This window comes from Macadamia integrifolia, chromosome 11 (assembly GCF_013358625.1).
Source record: "Macadamia integrifolia cultivar HAES 741 chromosome 11, SCU_Mint_v3, whole genome shotgun sequence".
In the NCBI taxonomy this organism is placed as follows: domain Eukaryota; kingdom Viridiplantae; phylum Streptophyta; class Magnoliopsida; order Proteales; family Proteaceae; genus Macadamia; species Macadamia integrifolia.
Genome location: NC_056567.1, coordinates 28672434 through 28685949, shown reverse-complemented (window position 1 = coordinate 28685949; position 13516 = coordinate 28672434). Strand labels below are relative to the sequence as shown.

The window sequence follows — 13516 nt, the reverse complement described above, 5'->3', positions numbered from 1 at the left end:
ATGCCAAATTTGGTCAATTTCCCATGATTAAGACTCTTTCATTGAACAATGGATGAAGGACAGGCTCCTTCATAAGCAGCGCTTTAAGAAGCGATAACAAATCTATTATATATCAGTATCAGTTGACATCAATATCGATATTTGATCGAAACATGATCGATGATATCATACAAACGGAGTGTAAAATGATTAAATAAAAATTATGGACTACGCTAGCATTCCCACAATCTACTGTGTGACAGTGAAAATACTCAGTATATATAGGGCAATTGAGTCTTTTCACACATACTTATATCTAGGCATAAGGAACACTAATCTGGGAGGATTCTTTTTCCCAAAAAATTATTTGTATTGATACCCTTAATGGCAAAAATATCATATACCATCAATATAAACCGATATTGATAATATAAATATCAGTTTCGGAATTGACCGGTACCAAACCCGATACTGGCAGCTAAATCCATGGTGATAAACCATTTGTGGTGGTGGGCTTTTGGCATGGAGAAAAGAAAGAAAGCTGTACCAGCCAAAGGCCCACAGAAGATTCTCTGTTGTGGTAGCTATCCTTTTCCACAATCTGACCCATCTTCCACGGTTACCCCATTGTTCATGGCGTCAGGCCTCAGATGTGGTTTTCCTTTTCCAGATCTCTCTCTCTCTCTCTCTCTCTCTCTCTCTCTCTCTCTTCTCCCTCTGTAAAAGAAAATGTAAAAAGTAAATCATTCAGAATGGAGTTTATCTGCTCCTCTATTGACTAAAATACACCCTTCCCGCAATAGTCGAACTTTCTCTTTAACAAAGGGCAAGTGTTTTCAATTCGAAAACGGCCCTTGCACTTACACATTAGGGTGCATACTTTTAGGAGGGGTACCTTGATCATTGTAGGCCCATGCGTCTGTGGTACAGGGGCCGCTCTCAAATAGAGAACTTTGTCTCTTGCTTAAAATCATTGCACTAATTTGTCTCTTGCTTAAAATCATTGTTTTAGTGCAGAATATTAGGTTGGGTATTGATTAGTTCCGAAATGAATATTGATACTAATAAGTATCAATTTGTATTAGATGTTTTTGCCTTCACATATATTTATATCATATTATATTTTTGTTCATTTTACTATCATCATCAATTTTATAATTGTTAGGTATTGATATTGATGCTGATCAATATTGATAAAGATATCAAATCGTACAACTCTGCTCATAATCCAATAGCACGCTAAGTTGAAAGAGAACATCTAAGGTATTTTGTGATTTGAGATTTGTTATTTATGAGTATTTGGCACTTTTCCCTTAGGAGAGTGTTTCAGGGACTTGGTTGATCAAAACCCATCGACGGCGTCCATATCACCAAACTATTAGTATTTTTATACTTTTCAAGTATGTTGTGGCTTCTTTACCCATCTGTGGATCCTTCAAAAGAAAAAAAAAATTACTAAGGTAATAGTACTTAGAAACCCTAAGGGGTATCTAATAAAATTTTACCCCAAAAAAGGAGGGCATATTTGGCATTTAAGTTGACCATGGGAGAAAATCTGGAGTATGGAGTCTGGACTCTGGACCACCATTCACCAAAGGTCAAAAGTCTATGTGGTTTGGTACCTACGGTAGTACAAAATACAGACAATAGTCCTTTCTTGGGTCTTGGGTGACAGCAAAAGCAGCAACTTTAGGAAAATGGAGCAAAAGAAAGAAGATAAAAAGGGCTAAAATCGAATGGAAAGAGTGCACAAAAGAGGAAGTGGGGGCAGATGAGCAGTTTAGTCACAGATTTGACCTTTCTAATTTCTCTATATTTATCATTAAAATTTGTTTATAGGACAATATTTTTCTCACTACATCACGTCCTCAGTTCCTCAACCTCCTAATGATCAATGATTAAACAATAGTCTCTGATTAACTATTTTCCTGTTTCAAATGATGACTAGTGAGTACTGAGTACTGAGCAGTGACCACACTAAACAAAGGGTAAAGAAGTTGGGGTGGGGGGAAGAACAAGAGAGATGAACAAAAAGAAGAGAAACCTAACAAACATTATAGGGTGATTTAGGAAGACAAATACAAGATGATGATCCTCCACAATCATTCTTGCAAAAAGCTTACAAATCCCATGGTTTTTTAAGGTTATTGGAGAGCTTTTTCAGGAGTAGTTGTTTGATGTTCCTTGCTTTTTTTCTTTGTAACTGGGCTTTGTTCACATAGAGCTACTTATAGACTCTAATTCAAAATTTTGAATTAGAGAGAGAGAGAGAGAGAGAGAGAGAGAGAGTGGTTATGAAGATGCTTTTTAGGAGAACCTTATCTTTACTTTAAGACCACCTTTAACTTTAAAATTTCTTTCTTGCTTCTTTCTTTTTAATATCATGGATTACATTAGATATGATTATTAGGAATGGCATAGCCGCTGTTCTTTGGGAATTGAGCTTGAAAAGGATGACCTAAAAGTGTAATGATAGTGTTACCGATCGAGTTCTCTGGAAAGACTACTCTATAATCAGATCTGGGTATTAGTTTTCTATTATTCCCAGTCCCAAACTTGCTTCTCTTGCTAAGAGTTCGGACTCTAAAGACTTGTGGAAAAACAAATACTCAGATATTGTTCAAGAGTAATGATGTCTTCTTTTTGGTCGTTTTGTTGAAAGAGTTTTTTTTTTCTTTTTTACAAGAAAGAGTTTCTATTTATAAATAAAAATTAAACAAAGTGAACATTGGGATAACTCTCTCTCTCTCTCTCTCTAACAGAGTTTAAATAATTGATTCGAAACCAATACCTAAATCCATGGTTGGATGATCTGAAATGTTAACCATAGATAGATGAAAATCATGGAATACACCAATATATTTTGACTCCAACCAAATTACAACATAGAAGTGTTAATACCGATTCAGATCCACCGACACACCCCATCCTAGACCAATACTTCAAATCATGCCTGCGATGGATGCTATCCAATAACTCACTATGGATCAAGTGGAGATGATTGACTTCCTAAAAATTTTTAAAGTGTACAATTAAATGTTTTTTCTACCTTATTGGAAGAAGATTGATCCTATACTTAATGCTCACTTTTTCTTTTTGAGTATAAGTTAAGACATTCTATTTTAAGAGGGAGAGTTTTCTAAGCAAACAGCATATGTGAGAAAACAAGAGGAGCCACAAATATCTTTTCGTACATATGAGACAGCGAAATCATTTAATAAGGGGGGAGAGAAAGAGAGAGAGAAGATACTTATTACCTTCCTTGGTTGGTTTGAAGAATAGCATTCAGATTTACATTTTATTCAAAGAAAAACTTTTATAAATACCGAAACCCTAATTAACAGTGTTTATACATCTTATCAGAGTCATGGCCTGCTTTGTCATATCCTTCAACCTAGACATAAGTAAGTTGTTATATTTTATACAAAAAGTTGGGCGATTTGTAAAATCCTCCAAATCTAGTTGGACTGGTATAGACACCCAAGGTCATGAGGTTAATTGTTCATGATTAGTTATATATACATCGAAGATTCTCACATGTCGTTCCACACCATTTTTACCCTCCATCCCTTTTTCCTTTATAGTTGTCTCACCACTTTGTTCTGTCAACAAATAATTTGCCTGAGATAAGATACACTGATAATTGAGAAAGAAGAAGAAAACCAATCCAGAAAATATTTTTCCCTCATCGATGAGGGCAGTTATAGCGAAACAACATTTTTTATGTGGTGGGGGTGTATTGGCCATAGGTTGATGAAAGGGAGAATTCTCCCTACCTGCAAAGGGATTATTATGGGTCCCGTTAACAGTCCAAAACTCAGTCTGTTCGAGTATGAGGGTGGGGTTTGGGTTTTGTGAACCAAAAGGACTTGGTTCCTATGCTTCCATATGTGGTAACATATGATGGACAGTAAATTGAAGATTGCAATTCATTCCTAGAAATATCAAGAGAATTAAAACAATACACAAGAACCTTATTAAATGATAGGGAAATGAAAAAACTCAGGTTTTGAAACCCAACGGGCAAGCTGCCTATATTCTTCTAAGAAATTTACACTAAAATAAGACATGCCACACAGACTCTTGTTGGTAGTGGAAAAACACACATAATGTGTCAATATCCACCCATTTAGCCAAGCTGTCCTTAGTGGGGAGTCCCGCATTTGCAGCTCTCTAAATGAAGATCTTAAACTTGGGGTGGAGATTAAGTTTCCAAAAAAAGCACACCATTGTGAGCAAGGAGAGGAGCATAAGCACCTGTTTGAGAATCAATTGAAGTTTGTCAATGAATTAGTTAGGAGAAACTTGACAGCTAACTTAGTAGTGAGGTTCCCTCTTTGGAAAGACGGCTCTGCCATCAATCACAGTCAAGGGAGATTGGAATTTTGATAATAGAGTTAGTAATAGACAATGGTAGCACAAAGTTTATCAATCCAATATTCCACTGATTTCCCATATGATGTCACTGACTTTGTTCAGCCATGGGGGTGTTAGTAACACAAGCCATATCAACAACATTATTTGTGTAGTTGGAACCCATCTATCATTAAAAAGAAAGGTGTTGTTGCCATTACCTATTTTCCGAAAGACCACTGAACTTAGAGTAGGTAGAATGATGGCAATATTGTTCAAACAAGGAGATCCTCGCATTTTCAGGGTTTTATTGTCAAATACTGATCTTTTATGAAAATATTGTGCTTTAAGAAGTTTGATCCCTAAGCTCTATTCATTGGTGATCATTCTCCATTTTAACTTTAGAAGAAGAGCTTCATTTTGGGTTTTGGAGTCTCTAATTCCCAGACCACCTTGAGTCTTTGGTATGTAGATTTTATGCCACCCAATAAGGTATAGATTATTGGTATTGTCTTTGTCACCATTCCAAAAATAAAGGTAGATAGAATCGAACTTCCTGCAAGTAATCTTAGGTGAAGCAAAACAAGATGTTAGATAAGAAGGGTAGCAGCCAAAGTCGATTGTAAAAGCACATTTCTTCCCACATAGGGGAGAAGATTGGCTTTCTAGAGACTAAGTTTTGACTTACTCTATCAAAGTCAAATCTGAAAGCTCTTGTTCTCTTTCTTAGGTGAAAAAGCCCCGTTCCCAAGTAAGAAGCACCCTGATTCATTTCTTTAATTCCTAAGGTCCGGCAGACATGATCCTTGGTTTCTCAATTAATATTGGAGCTAAATGCCATTCCACGTTTTTCAAAATTTATTGTAAGCACGGAAAGATTTGACAACAAATCAAGGATGCATCTGATAGTAGAAAGGTCCTCATAGGTAGCCAGACAAAAAATGAAAGTACCAGCGGCAAAAAATAAGTGTGTGCTTTCAAGTGCAAATCTCTATACTTTGATACCTTTAAAAGGTTCAGATCTCTATAGGCCGCCAGCAATCTAGAGAGGCCTTCCATGGCCACAATGAACAAGAAGGGACTAAGTTGGCATCCTTGACAAATGCCCTGGGATAAAAAGAAATTATTGAAAGCCAACCCTTTAACCTTGATAGAGAAGGAAAGGGTACTAATGATATGGTTGATCAGGCTGTCTATTGAAAGATGGCTCTCAGGAAACCCCATTCGAGTTTATCACAGGCTTCAGCCATTTTCATTTTGATTGCCACAAAATCAATTTTACCTTTTCTCCATTTAAGAGAATGGAGATTTTCTTGGGAAATGATGATGTTATTGGTTATCATGGTTTTAAGTATCTCCGATACCGATATGATACCCTCCGATACGTATCTTAAATTTAGCCGATCGATACGATACACATCGATACGATACATGAAATTTTTAAAATCCTTTCGTATTGATATATATCCTACAATACATACCGATATGCATCAATACACCACCAATACACATCGATACGATACGATATGCCTCGATACGACTATGAAAATTATAAAATTGAGGTAAAATATACATTTCGATATGTATTGGTACGTATCGGTGAGTATCGATATGTATCGATCGATACGTATCGGTATATATTGGCACGTATCGGTGAGTATCGATACGTATCGATGAGTATCGATACGTATCGGTGAGTATCGATACGTATCGATGAGTATCGATACGTATCGGTGAGTATCGATACGTATCGATGAGTATCGATACGTATCGGTGAGTATCGATACGTATCGGTGAGTATCGATATATATCGGTACGTATCGGTGAGTATCGATACGTATCGGTGAGTATCGGTCATATAATGGCCAAGATGGGTAATTTTTCAGAAAACACACGATTTTTTGAAGGGTTTTTGTTCCAAAGTTGCTGTTAGCCATATTTCTCTCTAACTAAAGTGGAAATCAATGTTGGGAACAAGGATTTTACATTTATAGGACAACTACAAACCTTGAATTCTTAGTACGATACCCTCAATTTAGTGTTTATGCATAATACATGTTATCAATAGTTTTTTTTAACAAATTCTTTATGCAAAAGTGTTTAAAAAAATGTTTCCTATCCATTTATATGTGTATCTTTAGCGTATCTTAGTGTATCTCCGATACGATATGATACTCTCTGATACGTATCTTAATTTTGACCGACCGATATGACAACCGATACCGATACTTTAATCCTTGTTGGTTATTTATTAGTCAGGGACAAACGTAGCTTAGCATGGTGAAATAAATCTGTGAAGTTGAGTTTTAACCATGTGGCCAAAATTTGTGGCCAAATTTTGGCCACAAACTTGTAACATTGCACAGACTGATAAGTCTAAAATCCCCAACACAGCACACGTTGTCCTTTTTTGTGATAAGACAAATAAAAGTATGATTGGTGCCTTGAATAAAGATCAATCATGGAAAAAATTCGAAACAAAATTACAAAATCAGTGTTTAAAAGATCTAAAAAATGTTGAAAGAAAATGGCTTGAAAACAATCAGGACCAAATGCTTTAAAGGGTCCAAGAGAGAAAACAACATTTTTTTATTTTGGTGAAAAAGGGAATAGATGTCTTACAAGAAAAAAGAAAGAGGGGATAGATGTTAAGAGGAAAAAATCAAGATTACCCAAAGAAGGAAAGAGGCATTCGATGAAGATGGGTTAGAGAAGTGAAGAGGTTGGATAGTAATGAGGCAAGTTGGCTCTAAGTGACATGACTCTTTCCCCAGATTCCAAAAGGATACAATCGAGTTTTCTTGTGTGACCCTAGAGATGGTGTGGTAAATTTTGGGAATTTCGATCCCCATCCAAGATATTGGAATGTCTGAATTTTTGGAGTCAAAACAATTCCTCAACTTTTAAAATCCAATGGATCTTGTTAAAGGTGTTGCTCAAATTATCAGAGTGCGGATCAGGTCCTCGTACGATAATCATTCTCATACGATGTTTGATTCACACTTGGACTCCACTCAAAATAAAAACCAATTAAAAGAAGAGGGAGATTAAGTTGAGTCCAAGTGTAGATCAAACATCGTACGAGAATCATTCACTTGATTCGGACCCATCATCAAAGGGGGGTCACATACTCTCCGGAGACAAATGATGGGAGAAAAAATTGGATTTAAGGTGGTCAATATGACCAAACACCTCCCAGTTCCATTTAGATGCACAATCCCACCCCTCTTCTTTATCACTAGAATCAACATGTTTAGAGTGGGGAATCCAAACATTCTGGAAATTCTCATTTTGCATTAAGAAAATGGCAACTTATCACGGTGGCTCACCAATCTTTAGCCATAGGACAAGATGACATGACCATTCTGATGGTTAGATAAGTCTAAAATTAGATTAACCACATGTCAAATTTCAGGACCTAGTATAATCAAATACCCCCATGTATTGGCATGCATCCCTACATTTTTACAACCACCCATGTAATGCTCTTGCACCCTCTTGTAATCCAAGATTTTCAAAACTTTAATTTGCTACTTCACTAACAGGTTTGGGCTGAAACTTATACAGAGGCAGGGAACATTGAGGTTTACCAATCTCACAAAATTTGGGTCCATCTGATCTATCAAATGACAGGCACTTGGGCATCCTGACAAGCCTATCAAGATAACTGGTCCTGGGTAACTTTAACCCTAAAAGTACAACAAATAAATAAGATGATGTCATATAGACTGTGGTTGGAACAATTGCAAAATAAAAGTAAAACGGATCAAAGTACATTGTCATTTTCATCCAAAAAAATTCACTCGGCTAGTATGTTGAGTTTCTGCATGACAAAATATCCCCAATATTTCTTCCCCATCAACTTTGCATAACAATAAAGAAGCAAGCAGAGGATCATAAAATTACAGTATGTTCAAATCCATGCGCCTGTGAATTGTTTGTGAAAAAGCAAATTATATCTTACACATTTTTAAGGATGCCCCCAACTAGATCCTCCAAAACAAGGACATTCCTCTCCACATAAAGGATGGATCCTGTTGGTATCAGATTCTTTGGCGTCTCCAGACTTCCTTAAAAACCCTTCAGCCAATTCTCTTTTTTCCTTTTCGTCGTTATTCATAAATCACAATGTTATAGTGTATTGTCCACTGTGACATGCTTTCAGTAACTTAAACTAAGTTTATCTTTCAAGTCACTGCCAGCTTCAAGATTTAATGATGTGCATCAAATCAATACAAAAAATTGACTCCTAATACAAAGATCTGAAAAATGGTGCTTCCTAAACCCCCCCCCCCCAACCCCTGAAAAAAATAGTTCGTGAGACAGAGAGAATACTATGTAGGGAATGGAGCAAATTCTAAACCAAAATGCAGCTACACATGCAACCTACTATTACACATTTGATTTCAACATTCAATACATGATTAGAGTTTCTACCATATCATTATTTGATTGTGAAATCCAGGAGAGTTTACAAGTCCCAACTCCCAACACCCCCCCCCCCCAAAAAAAAGGCATTATTTTATTTGTACGGAAATGACACCACATATCCTGATACCAAAGTTGAAATTTGGCCATGATTGACAGAAAATGCATCAAACTGAAGCCTTGCAAGCATAGTCAAGAACCAAAAGGAAATTGATATGCACATCTACAAATCAGGATGAAAAACAGAAGGAAAAAAAAATCAACAATGCTTTTATTTCATCTGCTATCCCTTCTTCACTATTATTGTTTGTGATAGAGTATTAACATGATACTCACTCAAAACAATTAATATATGAAAATATACAGAAGGCATAGCTTGTCTACTAAGACAACTATCCAAAAGCAAAAGTTGGAGCAACGAAAAGGAGAAAAATAGACTACAGATGCAGACTGTTATTTCTGAAGAACAAGATATGTATCTTTTTATGTTTTTAACTTTCTTTGTAAAAATTGTTTGAGAAAATTGAAAAGAGATGAGCACCTTCTATGGGGCCATGAGTCCTTCAATTGTGTAGATGAGAGATTCTTCCCAGTCAGCTTTCAAAAGCAGTGTCTGCAATGTGTGCAACACATTGTATTCTGGGTCAAGCTTCCTCTGCCAGCCCTACCAAAAGAGCAAAAAGTCAGAAGTTTTGAAAACTTGAGAATCTTTAACGTTCTACCTTCTATTCAATCCTTGACCATGACACACGATAAAATTCATAAGACAGTAACAGTGTAATTTATCGCATACCATGTAAGCAATGCACCTTAAGCAGACACCAAAATCTTTCTGACAAGATATTTATAATTTCAAACCAAAATAATATACACCACAATCTCAAAAACTACATTAAAAATCCATTTTCTATTAATGGGAAGAAAAAAAAAAATTTCCTCCACAGCTTGCACATATTGCTTCCTTCCATAGGCCACAGATTTCTACCACATGGACAAATGTTTTGGCCACTTGACCATTGGATGATAGATCAAACATGTGCAAATTTCGTCATCTCAACCGCATGACCCACCATGGAGTGAATTTTTGTTGTATATTTATAGGGGTCCAACTGTTTCAACTGTTGGTGTACGATGTCTTGTATTCCATCACAATTTAATCCAGGGAGTACTAGTAAAGCACCTCGACAGGCAGGATGGCGGTCCCGCTAGCCAGTTAGTGGGCCGTGGGGGTTGCAAGGGGTGTAGGGGGGCTGCTCGAATTTTTTCTTTGGGGGCAATTGTGTACTTTCCGGATTAGGGTTTTTCGCTATATATTTGTAGCGAAGGTTTCTTTCTTTGTAATGTAAGCAATACTGAGAGTGTGAGGGATGAGCGTTGTAACACTATTCTCCATCGATAGTGAAGCAATATCTCATCTCACGAGGGATGTAGGCAATCTTGCCAAACCTCGTAAATCTGTGTGCATTGTTTGTTCTTGGTTTTCCATTATCTTCTGCATCGTTTTAGGGTTGCACTTCTACATCAACATCGTTACAACCTCTTATACCAAAAGTTCAAGTTATTAAATAAGGGCTATGACAATGTATATCAACACACATCAACACTTACGGTGCAGGCCCAAACTATGCTCTACAAGTGACACTATCACGTGGTGGCGCCACCACATGGCACCAAGGGGCACAAAGCATAGGGACACAGCAACACCAAACCCAAACCCCTCACACTTAATAGGGATCAAACACCCAACCTCCTGGCTCTGATACAATGTTACACCGCTTCCCAAAAGCTCGAGAAATTAAATAAATGCTACAGCAATGTATATCGACACACATCAACAAATATCATTGTCTGTATTTTTTAAATCTTTCTTTCATTTAGGGCTGAAACTTGCCAAATGACTAGAGGTTGATGTGGACAGTAGGCCTATAGAGTACGTTCCACTGCCAGTAGGGATGTCGTGTGACCAAAACACAGCCTATGGAGAGAGATCTAATCCTTTTAATCTAGCCAAAAAAAAAAACTTTGGAGCAAGTAGTGCCAATCACTGATATGAGATCGCCCAAAAAAAAATTGCGACATCAACCACCAAAACTAAAAGGGACTTTGGAGTTCTCGAAATTTTAATGGCCAAAAAATTCTATCTATAGAAGAATGATTCTTACAAACCTATGAACTCAAAAGTATATCTGGTATCATGAAAGTTCAGAAAAATCATTTAGAAGAATTAGTAGATGCCAATGAGAAGCTTACATTATATCATAGAGTTCAGATAATATAGGCATGAACTTGTTACTTTATTGCTACAGTACGATAGTTACATATAAAATTTAGGGAACATAATGTAATCTGGTTAACCAAACAGTAGGTTCAGATGCAAACCACAGCTAAGGATCGTAGGCCACAACCTTGGGACCAGAATAGTGAGATTTTTAATAACTTGAGATGGACTGATCTGATGGCTTTGAAAACCTGGTCAAGTAGCACTATAAAGGAGAGGAATAATCCTTCAAAGTTTGGCAATGGATATGGAGATAAGGCAGTGATCAGAAAATAGCAACTTCCAAAAAACAGAATTAGTAATTGACAAGAAATAGCACTACGCTCAGAATTTAGAAGCCAATCAAAATATAAACATTCCAGAAATGGAAACCGAGTTTAGGAGCCTGCAGTTCAGTGTTACTGAATTAGAAACTCTGCTGGATATAGCAATGGAAACTCAGAAATTTAGTAACTGGTCTGAGAATCTATTGGCACTGCAGTAGGACACTTCAGCTCAGCAGGGTTCTGAGGACAGCACAAGCAGGTAGCTAATGAACCAGTGTTTCTGGTCAAACAAGACTTCAGAACCAGCATGGAACCCTGAACCGAAGACAAAGCTAAACCCAAAATAGAAGTCAGATATGAAGAAAATGAACCAGTACAGATTACCATTGAGATTTGAAGAGCAAGTACTAAGCTGAATCAGGAATGGTTGTTCTTACGAGCAGTATGATGTAAAAACTCAGAAACTGACCTTATGAACTGAAGAAAAAGAAGAGAAAGAAGATAGGACAAGTTAAGAGGAAGGGAAAAGGATATGAACTAGAATCGCCAATAAGCCTGCAGGAAGGGCATCACCACCAGTCCCAACCTGTTGAATACCACAACAGGTTTGGAGGTGCATCACCACTGAACCTAAGAGGCAAAATCCAAGTTCCTCAATAGCTCTTTATTTATAACTTCAATGATATAAGCAAAAAAGGAAACCCCAATGCATGGTAGGGAAAATTATAACTTAAGTCTTCTTCAAAATAAAAACTATTCTAGAACTTTAACAACATATAAACTAGGAGCTGGAATGTAGGACACCTGTCCAACCTTCTAGAAACACTACTAAAATAATGAATACAACTTACTAAAATAGAAACTAACAATAATCCTGTATGCACATTAAATCCATGGTTTAAAGTATCGGTATGCATCGTACCATATCAGCCGATACGTATCTATATCGGCCCTTATAAGATACATGGAATTTTTAAAATCATTTTGTATCGATATGTATCCTACAATACGCACTGATACGTACCGATACTCTATGAAAAATTAAAAAATCGAGGTGAAATTTACATTTCGGTATGTCGGTGCATATCGGTATGTATCGACCGATACATACCGATACATTGTGCTACGGTCATATAATGGCCAAGATGGGTTATTTTTCAGAAAAACAAGATTTTTTGAGAGATTTTTGTTCCAAAGTTGCTGCCAACCATTTTTCTCTCTAACTAAAGTGGAAATCATGGTTGGGAACAAGGATTTTACATTTATGACACAACTACAAACCTTGGACTCTTAGTGCGATACTCTCAATTAAGTGTTTATGTTATATATAGCTTTTTTAATTATTTTTTTTATGCGAAAATGTATAAAAAAGTGTTTCATATCCATTTATGTGCGTATCTTTAGTGTATCTTAACGTATCTCCGATATAATACGATACCCTCCGATACATTTCTTAATTTTAGCCGGGCAATATAGCGACCGATACCGATAATTTAATCTTTGATTAAACACCTAATATTTGGGCTTAATAGAATTGGCCATTATAATAGTAAACTTAAAAACACTAAGCCCATGGACCATATAACTCATTGGACAATCAATTAAATAGATTGGCCCACTCTTAGACCCCAATCCAATGGCCAGGTTTGCTGCTGGCCTTCTTGTTCTACTGAACTGCATCAAAATGGCTTTATACAAAGAAATTAGACAGATAAAGAAGGGAAAGCAGAAATCTATGTGCCTCATTCCAACCATCAAACAGAATAAACCCCATAAAAGGCATGATTGACATTTGGCATTCTGTAGGACAGGCACCATATGGCACTTGTCAAGCATCAAAATCAAAGAAAAGCTGGATCTTTGCAAACTTTGCCTATGTCACATCAGACAAATAAATGGCTGTATCAAGATGTAAGGTTTGTCAAAAAAAAAAAAAAAAATGTCTTTCTTCCACATTACCACCATGCTTCTGCTGATGCAGCGAAACAAACCAGCATGCATGTTGAAGATGCCAGATTCTCTGCTGCTCTATTGCTGAGATATGCAGTTGAGTTGCATATGGCTTATGAGGCCAAAGTCCCAAGAAGGATGGGATCTAATGCTGACAAATGCTGATTCATCCAACAGTCGTTCTTTTTCTTTTTAATTCTTTTTTATCCAACAGTTGTTCTTTTTCTTTTTTATTCTTTTTTATTTATTTTATTTTATTTTG

At 36.6% G+C, this 13516-nt stretch overlaps 1 protein-coding gene across 4 annotated transcripts in view; it reads right to left on the bottom strand.

Annotated features, from left to right (window-relative positions):
- Nucleotides 1-7704: 7704 nt before the first annotated feature.
- The window catches only part of LOC122093840 (uncharacterized aarF domain-containing protein kinase 2-like), a 14155-nt gene continuing 8343 nt past the window's right edge, over nt 7705-13516 (bottom strand). Inside the window, exons 5-6 of one of the 4 annotated variants that reach the window (XM_042664368.1) lie at nt 9302-9424; nt 7705-8021 (exon numbers count right to left, since the gene is read on the bottom strand). In XM_042664368.1, the coding sequence (XP_042520302.1) occupies nt 9305-9424 (120 nt within the window). In that variant the 3' untranslated portion in view covers nt 7705-8021; nt 9302-9304. Of the gene's footprint in view, nt 8022-8083; nt 8535-9009; nt 9425-13516 lie in introns of those variants that run through there. The other 3 variants (XM_042664370.1, XM_042664369.1, XM_042664367.1) reach the window with 3 other exon arrangements.